The sequence below is a fragment of the Drosophila simulans genome, chromosome 3R (assembly GCF_016746395.2).
Source record: "Drosophila simulans strain w501 chromosome 3R, Prin_Dsim_3.1, whole genome shotgun sequence".
Lineage (NCBI taxonomy): Eukaryota > Metazoa > Arthropoda > Insecta > Diptera > Drosophilidae > Drosophila > Drosophila simulans.
Genome location: NC_052523.2, coordinates 14,583,887 through 14,602,996, shown reverse-complemented (window position 1 = coordinate 14,602,996; position 19,110 = coordinate 14,583,887). Strand labels below are relative to the sequence as shown.

At 44.0% G+C, this 19,110-nt stretch overlaps 1 protein-coding gene across 1 annotated transcript; it reads right to left on the bottom strand.

Annotated features, from left to right (window-relative positions):
- Positions 1-447: 447 nt before the first annotated feature.
- On the bottom strand, positions 448-9,840 carry LOC6728512 (hemicentin-2). Its single transcript, XM_016176972.3, has 6 exons — positions 8,927-9,840; positions 6,838-7,019; positions 6,055-6,209; positions 2,935-3,145; positions 2,557-2,814; positions 448-1,766 (listed from the first exon to the last, which is right to left on the bottom strand). The coding sequence occupies exons 2-6, from the start codon at positions 6,908-6,910 to the stop codon at positions 1,492-1,494; spliced, it is 972 nt and encodes a 323-aa protein (XP_016035154.1). The 5' UTR covers positions 6,911-7,019; positions 8,927-9,840; the 3' UTR covers positions 448-1,491.
- Positions 9,841-19,110: the final 9,270 nt, after the last annotated feature.

Below are 19,110 nucleotides of genomic sequence, written 5' to 3'. Positions count from 1 at the left end.
GTGCCACCTCGCGTTTTTGTCGAACCAAACGCACACACACTTGACACCCATGGCACACACACAATACCCATAACACATAGAACACATGGTGAGCTGACCACAAGTCGGTCTATTAATACGCGCAAATAAGCCGCTTAATTAGTCTTTCATTTTCGGGGGCACATTGGCACTGCGGCGGTGGCCATGGATTGTGGCTGCCACCGAATGTGGCCAGTAGCTGTCGGATTTGCGGGCCAACGTGGCGTATGCATAATGAAGATGATCGAAGCGATTCTGGCTACGCATACGGGCCACCAAATCGGACGTTAATTAAATGCTGCCATAATAGGATAAAAACTTGTACCAGCCTCGCCCCTTGCCGCTCCGCCCCCATTATGTGGCTCGTTAAGCTGCCACATGACCCCATCTTAATGAAATGAGAAAACGCTCGATGCGCACATGCCACACTTTGGTTTTTCAATTTTCTTTTTTTTTTTTTTTTGTAACCATAACCATATTTTCATTTATTATGGAGAAACATTGTTCGTTTATTTTTGCATTGTTTAAACAGAAAAACATACTTGACTCTGCTTAGGTTAGCTTCATTACCATTTTTCGTTAGTTTTAATAATTTCTGTAAGTTTTTACTTTTTTTTCTCTATTTGGTTTCGGGTTGAACCGCGATCGAATCGATCCGTTCGCACTTACTGCTTAAAAGTCTTATCAAGACCGCTTAAAACCGACCTCTAAATGTACAATTATCAATTATGAATATTTTACACAGTAACTAGATGATGGACTACGTAGAACAATTTTGCGGCTGACAACCAGATAAAAACTTATCCATATACACTGAATAACCATCTATATATATATATATATGTATATATAAATATAGAGGGGGCTAGCCTCCCCATCTATTCACTTCATTCACTTCAGTTCCCAACGTGCAGGGTGTTTGATTTCGGTATGAATAAATAAACAATCGAGGGCCTAAATTATTTATGTTTGTGTATTGTATATATACAATCGGACATTTCTGCTTCAATAAACCCAAATGATACTGTAAACCGAAAGGTTCTCTATAATTGCTGACTTTTGGCCGGTTTTGCGGTGATTATAGCCCTGTGTGTAAAAGCGAAATGAATTTCAAATGATATACAATGAAAACACTGATTTTTTGGGTTGAACAGCAGCTGCTGCGATTTTGTTACGTTATACTTTCTCATTAATTTCTCCCGACTATGAGTATGAATAGTGCATGTGGCCTGGACTCTTCCTGTTGACTGTGGTTGATTAAAACTCCTTGCGTAATACTGCCTGCCTGCTCGGGGATGTCTTATAGATAATACTCGTTGAAGGACACACTGTATATGTACACTAGTTCGTAAGACTTCGCTCCACCGCCGCTCTCATTAAATGCACCTGGCGAGGAGTGGTTCAGTCCCAACTTGGCCGGGACTGTTGCTCAGCGTTTTGGATCTTCGACTGCCAATGCAACTGCCTTCCGGATCAGCTCCAGCTCCAGAGGCCCACTAGACCGGCGGCCAGGTTGCTCCAATTCCATTTAGGGTTCCAGTGCCAGCGCCAGTCGGGGCTCCACTTCCAGTTGCCGTTGAGGTTAGAGTTCCAGGCGACAGACGCCACCGTCATCGACATCCAGGTGGCAAGGACGAAAGGCACGGACGTGGCTGAAAGGGGACGCAGGCAGCTGGCGCTGCTGTTGCCGTGCTGCATGGCGGCCGGATGTTCCCCGTTGATGACGTGCACCACCACGGAGGCGGCATCTGCAACGAGTGGGAGTGGCGGGAAATGAGAATGTGGCGGTCACAAAGTCACATTAATTGCCCCGGGGGCACACTCGCCAAATTCAGTGCTCGAATCCTTTGAAAAGTGAGGAATTTATATATGACACATTCCACAGGAAACGTATAAAATTACTTCATTGATGAGCGGGTTAAAAGTTAAGTTAGATTTAATCGAATTTTAGGAAAGCTTTTGGCTTGTGACACTAAATAATTTATGAGTTTTATTAAAAGGCTCTATTACAAACTGATACTTGCCTAAGCAAACACCTGCGTTTAAAGTACGTGTAATTATTAGAATTACAATAATAGAATGCGAACTTTGCACAGAAATAGAAGACCTAAAGGTTAATAGCTATGCATGACAATAAATTCCACCCATTAGGAAATCCAACGCAGACAGCAAGTTATTTATAAAAGGTATCAATAACTTTATACGCCCACCCAGGAAAAACTCAGCCTAATGAACAATCACTCATGTTTTCCATTTCACTTCCGAGTGGCTCAAAAAGTTCAGAGGACTTGTGCGAGCAGATTGTTGCTATTTTTGGAGTACTCGTAAGTAATGCCTTGCCTTTTAAATTAAGAATTGAACGAGTTGCTAAGACTTTTACAACTTTGCTTAAATTAAAGATTAATCCCCACTGAAACTACTGCCAACTCGAAGTAGCTTTCAGTTACCTGTCTTCTTTGCACATTTTTTTGGCAATCAAATTTTGCGAGTGTGGGTGGCAGGTTGGAACATGGAGCTGGACGTGGAACTGGGACTCACCTGAGCTGCTCGGGGAGCACGTGTAGTTGCCCGAATCCGCCGGCGTGGCCTTGGCTATGAGCAGCTTGCTGGTCCGTGTGGAACGCTCCGTGATGACGTTGATGCCACCGCGCTGCGAGTAATTCATGACCCGCTTGCCCTTGTACCAGTAGATGAACGATGGCGGCACCGGCGACTGCATCGCCAGGCAGGTGAGATTGATGTCGCTGCCGCTCTTGATGAAGAGCTCCGCGTTACCCAGGATCTTGGCCCGCGACACTGCCGTTGAGAGGTAATAAAAAGCCACACGGGGCAGGCCATTAATTAGCACACCGCCCACTTAATGGCCAGCTAACATCTCTTCCCCCCATCAGCCCATCCACCGGTTTCGATACTCACCCACAACGTTGAGGCGGAATCCCTGGCTGATCTTCGGCTCCGTGGACACCTGGCACTCGTAGGTGCCCGAATCCCGCGGCTGCGGTGATGAGATGCGCAGCGTCCATTCGTCGGATCCCTCGGAGTGCAGCGACTGGAAGCGCTGGTCGTTTGTGTACGTTAGTATTCCCACCGTCAGGATGTGCAGGTCGCGCTTCCTTATCCAGGACACCTGGCGGAGAAGGAAGTGGCCATTAAGTCCATAATGCGTTGAGCCCATAAGTCATTAGCTGCGGCATCTTTTAGAGCATAAAGCCTATTTTATTAAAATTCCTATACTTAAAAACGGTTTCTTTTCTCAAAGAAATATTCATTATATGCAAGGATATTATCGCTGTCGGTATTTCCCTTTATCAAAAAAAGCAGAAGTGGCCATCTCGTTATTTTTATACACCACTGCCGCTGCCTCAGTATTTTTCAATTGTACAACTGTGCTGGTTTTCGTAAACAAAAAATTAATTCAATCTAACTTTTGTTGCCACTTGGCACCAGCAAAAAGTTGACCTACATACACACTTGAAAACGTGTATATAAATTTAATAAAAGCCTTTTTCGGCTGCCTTTCTTGCACGAAAAAATGCATGCAGCTGTCAAAGTTGCAGATGAAAAATTATTTCGTGCTCAAAAGGGGAGTTGCTCGCATTCGAAAACATTATAATATGTTTCTATATTCGTGCTGTGATGCTTTATATGTGATACACAAAATTGGATGCATATAATTGCATACTGCTGATGCCACTTAAATATTGACACAAACAAGATTATTTACTCTAAGCTGCTAAAGTGAAACTAAATCGACTTGCCATCTAATATTTGCATCAAAATGTTTTCAAGCCATTTTTTCGATTTTTTTCAAAGTGAAAATTGCTCTATTTGTGTTATGGACTGAACTTTATGACATTTCTCTGGCAATAGAGAAAAACGCCAAAAGTTTTGGTCGACGAAATAAAAAGTTTTCACTTAATATTCAGTGGGGCAAGTCGCAAATCGTTTCACATGGCTAATCCCCAAAATAATAACAGAATTGCTCTTTTATATGTTCGTATAATTAGCAGGATTTTTCTCGGCCAACAAAAGTGTGTGGCACGGCTTAAAAGGATTCCTGCCACTCGTTCTTTGTGCTCCTTGCCAGAAATTGTGGCACCTGAAGGATGCTTTAGCTCCGAAGCACCGAAGCACCAAAGCTCCGTAGCAAATTGAGCAACTTTAAATGGTTGCCCAAAGTTTTCCCATTTGTGGGCGGGAAAAACTAGAAATTCATTAATTGCCTGTTACGGCTTTGTCTGGACTCTAATTTATGGCTGCAATTGGGTTACTTAGTGTGGCTCAGCCCCACAATAGTTTTATACACATTCCGGAATCCGGATTTCGTTTATAGGACTTCTTCTCCATTCTGCCAAGAGGGAAAATGAAGCACTCGGTTTAGTGCACTGCTTAATTTGGTCGTTTGTTTGGGTTCAATTAATTATGGATTAGTGCCTGGCAAGCCTCGTCGTGCTCATAAAGAAGCTGCTTGATTTACATTTAAATTTAAATTAAAATACATACATTCATTAACCGGTCGTTTGCTAATACACAATATTCAATTAAAATTAATTGCATTTCCCCAGTGCAAATAGTTTCAAGGCGAAACTTTGGTCAACACCGTGATTATTCGTTCAGAAAAGCCACAAAAAACAAAAAAAAGGGAAACCAAACAATTAACACATTCGTAATGAAATTTTCTATTAAAAAATGGCGCTTTTTATAAGCCCGTTAATACGCAATGTATGATTGATTAATGTTAAGTAAAAAAAAGTTAAGTAAATCTAATAATTTGCAACAAGCGACCATTGAAATGTTCGTTTAAAGCATATTAACTAAAGGGTTTTCAGTTTTCATAGTTGAGTTGAGTTGTTATATGTTAATTAAAGTGCACAACATATTTGGAAACAATATGGAGCAGAAACTTTCTTCATAAATCAACAGCACAATGGCAAGTGAACTAGTTCACATCACTTGAGCTACATTTTCGAATAGCGATTAAGCTTCGTTTAGTTTTCCTTCGGCTTTTCCTTTGGACTCTGCCCCCGCCCAACCCCTGGAAGTATGCAACGAAATGCGAAAAATTCCATTTAGAGGCAAATTTTCATGTCGTGCATATATTGCGACAATCAATTAGCACGAAACTTGGGCGAGGAGCACGTTGAGTGACTGGAAAATGAATCGCTACGACTCGGGATTCGTGCAGCATGCAGCATGCAGCGCCGAGAATGTTGAATGCAACGTGCTGGAGACACCGCCAATTAGCCGCATATAAGGGGAGACAATGCCTCGGCTGGAGGATTAGGGACACCGAGCAGAGTTCAGAGTCGAGCTCCGCATGTTGGATCCACCCCAGCTCCAAGCCCGGCGTTAATTACTCAATTCAACTGACTTGCTGAAAGTTGGGCGGGCGAACGAGCGTTGCTGACATCGTTGTCGCTTCCTGGCGGCGAATCGGGGTCTACGGGGTCCGAGGTGGGATCTCCGGGGTATACGGGGCAAGACACGGACAACGTAAAATTTATTACACCGCATAATTGCACAGCCACAGAGCGCTTGCTTGGGACAAAAGGTTGAGCAGGCAGTTAGGTGGGGGTTAGGGCGGGGCTGGCTTATGGATCAGGGGTCAAAGGGCTGAGGGCAGAGGGCAGTGGGCTGAGGGGTGAGGGCGGTTCGGAACCCAGTGTTGTTGCATTGCTAACAAATCGCTCGTAGCGGAAGCGAAGCCGTGTTACAAATGTGCAAACCAGAGCGAGCCAAACACAAAGTGCTATTGGGCGTTGGGATGGGGCGCATGGAGCGCATTCAACCCACAGACATTCGGGGATGGGTGTAGCCACCACCACCACCATCGCCACAATGGTGGGTCCAACCGCCAACTTTATGGCGTAATCTTTTAAAAGTAATCTACAAATCTGCCACACGACCGCCGCAGGTCGTTTGTTTTGCTGTATGCCTTATGCCTTATGCGAATATAATGCTGGGGAAACCTTTGGGGCGCATGGCGCATTAATTGCTGGCTGGCTCCGCAGCCGTGCCCTGACCCCCAACACTTACCGCTCGATCGCCCAGATTCCGGACGCGGCAGTGCAGCAGGGCCGCCTGGCCCACGGTTGCGGTGACCTCACGCCTCGAGGAGTTGTCGAAGTACGGCTGCGAGTACGGGGTTTCCCAGTAATGCGGCGGCACCTCGCCACCGACCATGCCGCAATCTGTGAATGAACAAACAGTGGATGCAGACCCATTAATACCTATGTACATGTGTATGTGCATGCAAAAGGGGTGGAGTTGTGTAAGAATATCACTTAAATTGCCCATCATTTATGCACGTTTGTCGGCGAAAGAAGGTCGTTTTTCATTTTCCAAATAAATAAAAGCTCTCCAACGAAACGAATTCTATTTGGGGCCTTAAATCACCTATGCGAGATTTATGCGAGATGCGATTAAGAGGCTGTTGAATGAGCCTTTTGGCTTAAATCAAGCATATCATATCTGGTATTGTCATCAGTGTCAATGGGTTTAATTAAAATAGACATGCAATCGACCATTGACACATTGACAAATTCGAATGATCTTTAATGCTTAAATAGATTATTTAACTTTCATTACCGCTTCTTTAATTGTTAATAAGCCTATTCAAATAAAGTAATACCTCTTTTATTACATAACGAATAGGACAGTGAAGAGCACTAAAGTCCCTGTACATTTTAAACTAGCTACATTCACTTTCAGCGATTTATATGGCTGCGGCTTTGATCCTTTTTCCTTCTTCATTGCCTATTACGGAAAGGATTACACATACATTTTTTTCGCCGTGCAATTTCGTGGAGGAATACCCACCGTGGATGAGGAGCAGCCACAGCGGCACCAGGCAAATCGCTTTCAACGCTCCCGGGCAGTCCGTTGTCCACATGTTTTATGCTCTCCACTCGGCTGCTAGCTATCTGGATGAGGACGATGAGGAGTCCTCCACTCCTGCCGGCTGTTGTATTTGCTCCGTTTACGGTTTAAGGTTTAATAATCTGCAAAGGAGGAAATATTATTACCAGGGCTCTTTTTTATGGGGCCAGTGGCGGAGGACGCGCCTTGGAAAATAACTGGGGGAATGGCAAAGTAATTTGCCGCACAAATGATGAAAGCCAGATATATATCCGTAATATGGCAAGGGGAGTGGGGTTACTACTGGGTGGAGTGGGTCAAGTCAATATGGCTTCCTTGTCGGCCGGAAAATTGCCTACCCATCTCGGCAATTGTTTAGTACAGTGCGTTTCATTACTCCGAGATGGCCAAACGATTGAATAATAACAATAAACTTAATATATATATATGACACAATTGAGCCATAATACAGCGTTAAATATTAAATGAGCAATGAATAATAAAGTAAAATTCATGCAAATTATATGATTATTTTATATAATTCCAACAAAATTACCGACTTCAGTTGCTAGTTTTCCATACAAACCCACTATTAAGAATATTTTTCCCACAACTACGCACTGCAATTATTCGACAAAATATTCAATTATAGTTGAAACAAAATTGGCTTGTTTATTGAAAAAATTCAACCATTCTATGGCTATCTAATTTAATTAATATAGAAACGAGCTGAAATTAGCTTTATAACTGGGTCAGCAAATTACTGCTTGTCTGGCAAATGGCAGCTGCGTTTTCCTATTGCCAAGAATATATAATTATATTATATATATTACGAGCACAATATCCCAACAGATTCAATCGAACCAATTGCGCACACCATTATGCTGTGGATCTCTTCCAGAATCCAACAATTAAGCATAAATTATTGATTCAAGGCGACTTATGTGTGCATATTTATGGACCTCACTGCACCACAATTCCAATTAACAGAACAAGAGCCATCGCAGGCCAGGGAAATGGGAAATGGGAAATGGTTCTGCTGAATGTCGGGTTAATGAGGTTAATGCCGGATGTAGCCTCAGCTTTTGGTTTCGACTTGGTTGCCAGGGCAAGAAAATGCGTTTCAGATTCGCCACAGAAAATGCATTCATGGTCGATGGGGGTGGGGAGTCAGGCATATTGCATTGCAATGTGGGTAAAGCAATTACAAGGGGGAAGGGATGGTGTGCGGGGGGGGGGGGGGAGGTTGGTATACCCCCGCAGCGAATGGAAAACTAAGGCAAAAGTCGAAAACTTCGTGAAGGATGAAATTAAAAAGTTTCCACAAGCTGAGCTCCTGGCTAAACGACCTTGTCAACTATATAGTTTTATCTGGATAAACTCGATATTGCTTTCACAGACTTCCTTCCCCACTCGACTATCCTTTGGGCAAATTTGTCAGTCTGGTGCCAGGACTCCCCCGAGTCCTCGGCGTGGGTGTCCCTCTCATTATTTATGACTCCAACTCGGTAATCAGTCAGCTCGTGGCGAAAGGGGGCACAGTAAGGGTAGGATCCTAGAGCGGTCGTTCATAATCCCGGTCATTACTCAAAAATATACATTTGTTGTCAGTCCAATTAGCTGCGTGACTCCAAGGGTCAGCAGTCCGCTCCCAGGACCAAGCCATTTGTTTTGGTCACTTTTGGCCTTTCGGCCGACGGCTTTTCGGTTGCCTGGTGCCTGGCTTTCCTGGTGTTTTCCGAGGAAACAAAATAAAAGAGGTTGGCTTCATTTTTTCGCAGCTATTACAGCGGAATTATCGCCTACAGTTCCCCCGTATGCCGGCGCCCTTTCGACTCTCCATGGAAATTAAACAAAAGTTTTTTGTTTTCCGTTGCCTGCCCGGGAACAACATTATTCTGTTGTTCTTTTGCCTAACTTTTCAGGCCTGTCAAACGGAAACGGCGGACAAAGGGCGACCGCAGTTTGGCCAGTCAGCCAGGACCCTATTTATTGTTTGTTTTTCCCCTGCTCGTCCTTGTGCCGCATTAAATTAAATTCCTTCACTTACGGGTCTCGGCAATGACTTCCAAATGACACCAGCGTCATCCTCCACGTAATCCAAACGGGCAAAATCCTTGAGCTCTTTGATTTTACAACTGCGTTACACTCGATCTTGGCTTTGACATTCGGTTGCGCAATGCGCAATAATTAGGCGGGCCCGCTGGCATGGCTCATTCAACAGTTGCACAATAACGATTGGCATTCAACAATGCCGCAATTCACCAACGTCACAGTTCACCAATCAATTCGGTTCAACAATGGTCAAAAAATTGGCCCAATCGCAGACACAGGTTTATTTTGGTTTGGCTTACTGGCTTACTTGGGTGCGTGGCTTAATAGCGCGGATTTCGAAAATATATCCGTTCGGCGGAAGTGGACACATGGACACGCACGCACACGATGACAGCGAGTCGAGCGACAAGGACGTGGGCTTTATATTATTATATTCGTATAGTCGGCAATGTGCGTATGTGTATGTTGGCCACATTAGGTGCCAGCCAGAGCCCTATAGGTATGCACACTTATACTGAGACAGGGGGAAGCACACAGACACAGTCACTGTTACAGACGCAGGCACACACACACGAACACACAAGTTCGAAGGATACGCGGAGAGAGGCATTTTGTGTATCCGTCTCAGAACGTGACCAACGATGGCTCCGTGGGATTTAGTTATTAAACGGCTTTTGGCTTCTGCCTTCACTTCATTCCCTCGTCTGTTTTCATTTTTAAATGTGGCACAATGCGATGTGGCGATGGTGTTGCTGTTGCTGCTCCTGCTCCTGCTGCCTCTGCTTCTTCTGGCACTTTCCCTTTTCCCGGTGCTTCCCTTCCCGTATGAGTGATTTATCCGACGGCGACAACGGAGCAGCGTTCACGGGCATCCTTGCGTCAGGATTCGCGTGCTGGAACTGATTTCGAGTCCATCTCGGCGAGCGCGAGGAACGTGCACCGCGACTCCGAAACGCGAGACTCCGAAAAGCGCGCTCCCACGCAGGCGCACAACCGAAAAGGACCTTCGAGGATGCGAGAGGATTTCCCCGAAAGTCAGAGCATATCAAATATTAATTCGCCATCCATTTGATGTCGCTTTCTTTGCATGCCTGATGAGCGGTTTTATTTTAAGGCAAGGGTTTATTTTCCTTCCTTAATTTCGTCGCTTTCCGCTTTGCAACCCGACTTGGTTATCCTTTGGTTTTCCAGCTAACCACCAAGCCGGATCGTTTTGCTCTCCATCCTTCCTCCGTAACACACTCTCGCTCTCTCTCTCTCTTGGGCTTTCGCCATCTGTACTATCTGGGTTATTAGCACAACCTGCCTCAATGCGAGACCGACTGGTAACAGTCGGGCCGAATCGAAATCCGAGTGGTGGGAATCGTGGCCAGACGAACCTAATATGCTCCATAGTCACGTACAAATGAATATTCGTAGTAGAGACGCCTTCGTTTTGGCATATTAATATAGTCTACATTTCGGGGCACAGGCAACCCGCACTTTTTTTTGTGTCTTTCTCGCACATGAATGATTTACGCCGGGCCATGTAAATGTGATTTTTACCGCAATATATAGGTATTGGTTTAGCCATAGGTATAGTCATGGGAATCCTTTTAGCTTATTCGCCATCGAACCGTACGCGTACCCTTCGCCCCCTCCATTCGCGCAAAAACAATTGAACAGACAGTTATAGGCCAATTTCAGTTTATGTCCATGCGTCGCACTCGAGAGAGATTTGTGTGGCTTCGTTAAGGGACTAGAAAACGGGGTATAGTAGGGCTAAAAGCGTTATAAGGGCTATAAGAGGGTTTAAGGGGCTTACGGGGTCTATGGGTGTTATGGGGGTACGACCAACACCTGTACCTCGTCGTCGTTGCTGCGCCGACCATGTCAAATGTTGCGTGTTATGGCCGCAAATGTGGCTGTCGAAAGCGTAGCCCCCCCTTTCATATGCCCTCCCCCTGTACACCCACTACCCCCGCAACCCACCCGCATTCAGAAAACTCGGAACGGGCATTTCAACGCATGCCTTACGAGCTCATAAATAAAATGCCCACCCGGTCGGAGGCCGATAAAGTGGAGTGTGCTTGACTGGGGAATGCCCTGTAGGCCTCAAAACATCGCAATGCAAATGAGCATGGCGCCGGCGAAAGAGACGGACGCACTCAAACGGACAGAGACAGGTGGCTGGCGAGCAAAAGAGATAGCAATATAACAGCGAGCCAATGCAACAGAAAATTGACAGACAATGGCCCTGTAATTGACACGCCACCTAGCGGCCATTACGAATGATTAAAGTTGTTTTGACCCTCCCAATTGTGTGTGTGTGAGTGTGAGTGTGTGTGTTGCCACGAGTTGACATTTGATTATAGAATTCCATTACCAAACAATTGAAATGGGAATACATCGAGTTGGCCAGAACGGAGGCAGAGCCGCACTAAACAGTTTACAATTTCTATAATTAAGTAAGCACGCAATCAGGTCAAACGGAACACAGGAAGAATAGATGGCTGGGATAATTATAGAATTAGGATTTGATATTATCAGATAGATTTATTGGAACTAAAATCTTTGAGATTCGATTAGAAATGCAGTCTTTCAGTCGATTTACACTAAAAGGCATCAAATCTTTTTATTTTATGTCCATGATCCTATAACTTACTAAAGATATTGCATAAGTATAACACCAAGAAATATACTCTGCTCGATATAACGAGTCGACAGTTCATTATATCCTCACTCTACTCGGTAGCAGGCTTATATTGACTCCAGTGCGATACTTAACGCTTGCTGGGCCATTCAAGAAATCAAATTAGTGGAGCAATCTATCCACCCCCATGGATGCCCACACCCATGGCCGTAGGCCCCACCCGCTGAGATCCTATCTGTTCACCTTTTCGCCAGCGAATTTATTGTTGCCAATTAATTTGTTAAAATTAGTGGAGCAGGCCTTGTCGTTGCCCGTGCATTGTGGTAGTTTCAATTGCCAGCTCCACGGGAGGTGGGGTTTTTTCTTTCCAGGATTGGGAAAGGGAGGTGGTAGGATGGAGCTCTGTCTTCAACTGCTTATCGATAAGCGAAAGTGGGCATGGCCCCCAGACGTCGTCGCCCGTGAAATGTATGCCACGTACACGTATTTATCCATTGCTTAGCTCGCCGATGCCATTTATTGCTCACTGTGAAAAAGGGGGAAGGGGGATGGGGGGGTTGTCCCAGGGGCGTGGCCAATTGGGGTGCTGAAGGGGGGATTGCAGGGGCTTCCGCTGCCTTGAATGAATGCTAAATTAATTTCAAATGAATACAAATGGCTTTTCGCTTTTAAGACCAGACCCAAGCAGTGCCAAGAAGCGCAGAGCGCAGCAATAAACTCCCCCATCACACAGACAAAAAAAAATCAACGGCTTCCTGCTAAAAAGGACCCTCGAATTTTAAAGTATATTTCACTTGGCCATTTGAAAGTATTTTATTGCAATCAGAGCGCTTTTATTAGTAAGTAAATCCCGGATTTCCAATTAGCCCCAAGAGCAACTATGCAAATGCATGAATGAGGGATTTCCAAATAATATATTTATTGTAGAAATATAGAAATATATATGACTGGGCAAGTTCAAATAAATAAATACAAATAAATCAAATTCAAATTATTACCGTGTCAGAAGTGGAAAAACAGATCTGATGGCAGTTTTGTTTACTTTGCAAGTGAAATATGAGTGAAATATACAAGAATTTTTCAACGCCCGAGGAACAAACATTAATATGTGTCAAAAGAAAAGCGAGATGGAATATATCAAAAACATTTAATTATTTGAAAAAGGATAAATTAATAAGAAAACAGCCTGGGCAAACCAATGAAATCTGTAAAATATAAGTTATCCTCTCAATCAGCACATTTCATAAATTGTTGAAAAGGAAGGGCCAATTCATATATGCACTTTTATCCCCCTTCATATCAATCATATTTAAAAATGTGATATCATACATTTGTGATTTACGACTTCAGTAAACTAAAAATACATTTGACGTCCCATTGAAGCTGGTTTTATTTGGAATATCAAGCAAATGGCATGAAAATATTAAACGATAGGCAAATATTAGCTGCAGGTAAATACAAAACACAATCAAGACAGGCAGATACATTTTGTAGATACTCCGTAACTTAGAGATATTTAGTAACAAGAAATTTATTGGAGGACTCACTACTCTTTTCTCTCAGTGCCCAACTGAGTCGTTTTGTCTGTCCCTGTCTGTTTTACATTTCTTGTTTCGTTGAAATAACTCTACGTCTGGGTCTTCTGTTGGCCGTGTGGGTGCGCTGCCTCCTCCACCGCCTGGCCACCACTTCTCGCCCAGATCCTGCTCCGATGCCGATTCTGATTCGTCTACCGGGCAGAAACGTTCCGTGGGCCTCCATGTCGAGTTTATCAGATGCAGTGGTGGAAATTTACAACGCCACAGTCCGGACCAGACAACGTGGCCGTTAATTCAATTCAGCGTAAGCCTCTTGGAGCCCAGGGACCCCGGAACCCTGGAAACCCGGAAAACCCCTTACTATCCCCCTTCCCCTTCCCACCGTTTGGAGCTATTATCCAATAACTAGAGAAAGCGGCTAATCGCGTGAATAGTTTGGGCGGCGTAATTGATGTTTACGGCAAAAACCCATGCCCACTCCCAATTGCGAACGCGCTGGTGGAAAATTTCCATTTCGTTGACTAGTTTTCGGAGTTGGGCCTGCACACCTGCTGGGCTCTTTCAACGATGCCTTGATTTAATGCATTTCATTGAGCAGCAACGACCACGCCCACCTAACAACCGATGGGGGGTGTGGGCAACCCCCCCCCCCTTTTGGGGCCATTCATTTAACTAAACCCAACCCCATCCCCGCCCCCGCCGGCGGCTAACTGGCCTCACAAATACTTGCAGGCCGGCCACTTTGCATTCATTATTCAATTTGAGCCGCATTTAGATGCCAGCCTGATTAAGATCCCCATTGTGTCGGGCTCGGAGAAAGCACTTTCCCAAGAGGTGTCCAACTAACACAGTCGATCGGGCAGCTCCGTAGTAGAACCATACAGAATAGGTTACATCGATGCCTCTGGCCGAGCGCATAAATAAACGATGAGATTCCCTTTGAGATGCCACCGCAAACTGTCAGCGCATCTGGCGGATGCGACTGATGGGTATCGGGGAAGGACAAGGATTCGGAGATGGAAATGGAGACGGATCCGACAGCGAATCGTACTCCGAATTGGGGGAATCCGTATTGATTGACTCGCTCTGGTTCAGGGCAGCGATTTGAATTGGGATTGGGAACTTGAGGATGCACAGACAGGACAGACGGGAGCGGACAGGCGATGAAATGGTATTGATTAATGCAGTTAATGGGAAATCAGTTGCAGTTGAGCGTCTATTAACCAACGTCAACTTTCCACTTGCCGGCCAGAAAGGTCGCACAAAAACGCTTAGAGCTGCGATTTCTCGGTTGATTTGCTCCTTAGAACTCAGCAATTCCGTTTGCAGTCATTCTTCTTGTTATTTATTTTGCTGCTAAAGTGACTCAATGAATTTTCCATTCAAACTTGAATTTGAGATTTGTACTCCAGCTATTTTATTTCATTTTTTAAGCCGACGCAGCAAAAACTGAGAAAGCATAGTGCAAGCAGAATAACTAAAATCAATAACAAAATTGCTTTAAAGCGAAAAGATTGCAAATTGCTTATATCACGTATACGACTGGTTGTCTGGCGTACAAAATTACAGCAGTTTCAATTTAAAACTTTTAATTTGTTCAACCGGTTATAATTGGTATACACACCAGCTGAATTTCTAATCATAGATCAATATTTTCCTGCGGCCTAGAAAAACGCGGCTGAGTTTTGCTTGCAGCTATTTAGTTATCATGGCTAAATATTGATAAATCCCCCACATTTCAGTAGCGATTTCCACACGATCCCCGAGTTGAGTTCGCTCCCCAAAGTGTTTTTCTACGGACTTTTCTCCACTCCTGCCGGCGATAGCATTTCATCTGCCCCCGGAGGACGAGCTGCCACGCCTCCCGCCTTTCGGACCCCAACCACATCCTCGCTTTCACATATTTATGTGTCACATGGTCAGTTAAACTTGTGCATTGCCTCTTCCGTTTGGGTGTGCGAGTGTGTGAGTGTGTGTGTGGATCTATTGATTTATGGCCAACACACACAGCACACCCAGCAACTGATGAAGGAGCGAGATAGACTGAGAGGAAAAACAAAGAAAACTGCATGCGATAGACTACAACAATATTTATTTATACTCGACACAATAATTAATTACTTTTCTTCATCCGTTTGTGCAAATAACCAAACTAACTAGGCGAACAGTGCGTTTCGCAACTGTAGGGCGCCTAAGTGGCTGCAACGGGTGATAATTGCCTGATAAATTATTCACTTTTCTTTGGCTTGTGGATTAGGCATATTCCATTCCATTAATAGTTGTTGGCAAGTGTCGATTGCTCTAATGGACATTGGCTTCATACAATATTGAAACGCACTTGACTTTTGCTCGGTTTTTATGAAATTTACATGGTATCAATAATTTCTGAAAGTGCAAGGCATATATATAAATAAACTTATTGATTCAGAGTGAGAATAGCAATATATTATTAAACATTAGACATTGGCATTGCCTGGCAATTAGGCAGGTATCTAATTTATGTATTTATAGAGAGGTAAATTTAGTATTCAAGGAACTTTCTAAGTCCTTTAAAAAACTAATTCATTCCATCTGCTCTTTTCAAAGGCTAAACTATTTCTTAGATTTTTGATGATGCCCCGAACTCTCTATTTTGGTTCTTTAAAGTCCAGTCAACATGCACATGCCACATGAATTGCTGCGAAGCACTGTGATTTATAGTTTTCGCACGCACTGTATATGCAAATATAGTGGCCACTGCGGGTGCACTCGATAATCCCCTGCTTAGCCCCACTCGGCCCCCTTTTTCCGCCAAGCGAACTCAACACCCCGGAGGGCATTTACATAGATGGTTGAGCCGGGAGTTTTTGGCCAGCAATGGAACGAATGGAAGGACCTATGGAGAGGGAACTGGACAGCATTCAAAATTCAGCCGAGCATAAGCATCTGATATGCATCAAATCTAACTCAATTGCTGGACCGAAGAATAACCAGGAAATACTTGCGACTCGAGCTGAGGGAAAACTTTGGTTTCTTTGTATGAGGAATCCTTTCTCGTTTTTCCTGGATGCCAATCCCCCTGCCCCCTGCCCACGCCCCTGCTCCTGTGCCTAGGGGTGCCCAATGTCCTTTGTCCGTGTGTCCACATGTCCGTTTGTCGGCTGGCTGATGTCCATCTTCAGTCGACATTTTCCTTTCATTTTCACAAGTGGCTCAGCTTGGCTTTTTATATTGGCATCCTGATTCAGCTGCTGGGTTTCTGGAATCCGAGTGAAAGGTGGTGGAATGCGGTATCCTGGCCGAATCTCCGCTTTGGCTTTCTATGCAAACAAAAACTCGTCGCTTCGTTATTTACATAAGCCTAGACATACAGACATATGGGAGCAAGAGCACACCCCACACACACACCACTTACACACACACTCATGTGTTTGGCGAACAAATACATAGATGGCCATATAAAAATATGCACATGGCCATGGCTGTCTCTGCTCAGTCAGTTGTTTTCATGCCCTTGCCAAATGTATTTAAATTTTTGTCAGACGTTTGCATAGCTATATATACATATATATATATATATATATATAGAACCATTCAATAAAAGTTTTATTACAATTCAGGCCAAAGAGAACGCACGCTTTTGCCCCTAAATTGTTACTAGCATCAAAAAAGAACAAATCAATTCTTATTAAATTCACATTAATTGGTACATATTTCATTTGAAGCTTTCCATTCAAGAGTATTCTATACATTTTAAATCTTAAATTTGAAATGCATTTTGCTGCATTTCTATGCTATTACATATGTGTGCATTAAGCCAAGAGAAATTACCAATGGCTGAAAGCTGGGGAGATTCTGCAGCTCCTTGCAGGGGAATTCGCATATCTATGGTCACATATATCCAGTGTAAAGTGGTTTGTTTTGAAGACAAATGTTCTCGGCAAGTCTGCGTGAAATGCCCCTAAATTCTATTATCGAAGGACTTGCGTTAGTGTATTTAGGGATTCGCCGCTCGAATCCTTTCAACCCATCCAACTGCCGTTGTTGTGGCTGTCGCTTCTGCTCCTGTGGCTCCTGCTCCTCCTCCTGCTGCTCCTCCTGCTCCTGATGCTCCTGTCTCTTGAAGATATTTGGCTAAAGGCTTTTAGGACAGCTCAGGACTCGTTCGGCTGTTAGTTGCCGCTTCCAGCGAACATAAAAATGCCCTTAAAAGCAACAGAGACAAACGAAGGACGAAGGACTAAGGACTCTCGGACGAATCTAGGCGAATAAAACGAAAACAGCCAAATATAAAACTTATACCGAAAAGGGATTGACGGATATAAATGGTGATATGACCTAAGGTCATTTGTATAAAATTAAGTTGAACATCATAAAAAAATAACACACACACAGACACACACACACAACAAATGACAAAACTTGCCCGCAGCTAAAAGTGGGCGTGGCCGGGAGGGGCCACAACGCCCTCCAGTTATTTCGGGGCTTAATCAAAAAAAAAAAAAAACTTCAATTCGATTTACAATAAGCCGGTCGGCGTGGCGCGTACAAACCGGAAAAAGAAAAACTAAATTGTGATTCTTACAATCGGCGGGGGAAAGTTTTCATTTGCCTGTCCGTTTCCGCTTTTCCGTTCAGCCGAGCCTTGCCTCGCTTTCCTTCCATCTTTAATAAACATTTTTATGCCGTATGCTAATAAAGATTCTGCCTCTCGTCGCTGTCTTTTCTCTTGCTTTTTGGGGGCCCAGAGCTATTTGCCGAGCTGCCGAGCTCCTCCTGCCCCCCACTACCACCCATCCATCCACTTTTAATATCCAGCCACGTATGTCATGGCAAGGAACCATTAAACACAAAACACAACGGAAAAAGTTAAGTCGCGGGAGGATCGGTGGAGTGCGGCGACGGCGGCGGTGGAAATGTGGAAAAGTGGAAATGGAAAAAGGGCCAAAGAAAAGCAAAGCAGCGAAAAAAAATTATGCCCCAGACGCCGCTGAATTTTAAATGAGCCTTTATGGGCTTCATTTCAGCGTGTAAATTATCTCATTTGTCAGCAATTGCGCTGTGTGCGTGTGCCCCCGTGTCTATGTGCGTATGTGTGTGTGTGTGTGTGCGAGTCCTAGGCTATATAGTCGTGTATAGGGGCACATAGTGCCCCTGTCCATATGCGACATGTACTCAGCCATTTGTAAAATGATTCAATGACGTCTCCTGGCATTTAATGAGATAAGCACTCGCTTGGCCCGATAAGATTGCGTGGCATGGCAGCGAAAGACAAAACGGGTAGCATATCGTATTTAAATATAGATGTCGTTCATCATACAAGCAAGGGGGTTGATTCATTAATTCCGAGTCTCCACTTGAATTACAGGCAAACGAGGTCTTGTTTTTGGGGATTAACTTTGGCGCGACGTTTTTTTTTTTTTTTGTTTTGTTTGTGCCACTGAAGTTTCACAATTACCGAAATGGTTTATACAAAAAAAGTTCGCTTATAAACCACTTAGGTGTGACAGCCAGAATAAAAGACAGTCCTTACATATTTCCAGTGAGCAGCAAAAGTACCTTGTAAATTGTTTTTATCAGCTTACAAGCTACTTTGACTCAAATCCCTCCATGTGTCCCTGCTCATTTGGATTTTTGGGCATTTTCCACGCTTTCTGCCATATAATGGGTGTATCTTTAAGGCACTTTAAAAGATTTAAAAAATGTGTTCGGCAAATTGGTTTATTAAAAAGCTTTGGATAAATATCAAATGCGAGATGGAGATTAAAGTTTACTTATCTCTTTAATGAAATTGGGATTAAAAAGTAGATTCCGAGTGGGTATTTACTTAAGTTCATGCTTACAGCATGCTTACAAAGCACGATCTTTATACTTTTGCTGGCCATGATAATCCTGTTTGGATAATTGAAACAATCACATTCAAATGAATTCGTATTTGACTTTTGGCCAAGAGTGCGGAGGGATGCCTGATTACTGGCCATCTAAAAGTCAAAACTTTCGGTTGGCAGTAGCAGCAAGTGGATGCAACAG

Bases quoted from the DNA above. Each gene is read 5' to 3' on its own strand.
- LOC6728512 (XM_016176972.3), bottom strand. From the start codon at position 6,910: ATGTGGACAACGGACTGCCCGGGAGCGTTGAAAGCGATTTGCCTGGTG. The intron at 2,815-2,934 runs GTGAGTATCGAA...TCTCAACGGCAG, and splicing joins ATTCCGCCTCAACGTTGTGG to TGTCGCGGGCCAAGATCCTG. The intron at 1,767-2,556 runs GTGAGTCCCAGT...CACTCGTTGCAG, and splicing joins GTGCTCCCCGAGCAGCTCAG to ATGCCGCCTCCGTGGTGGTG.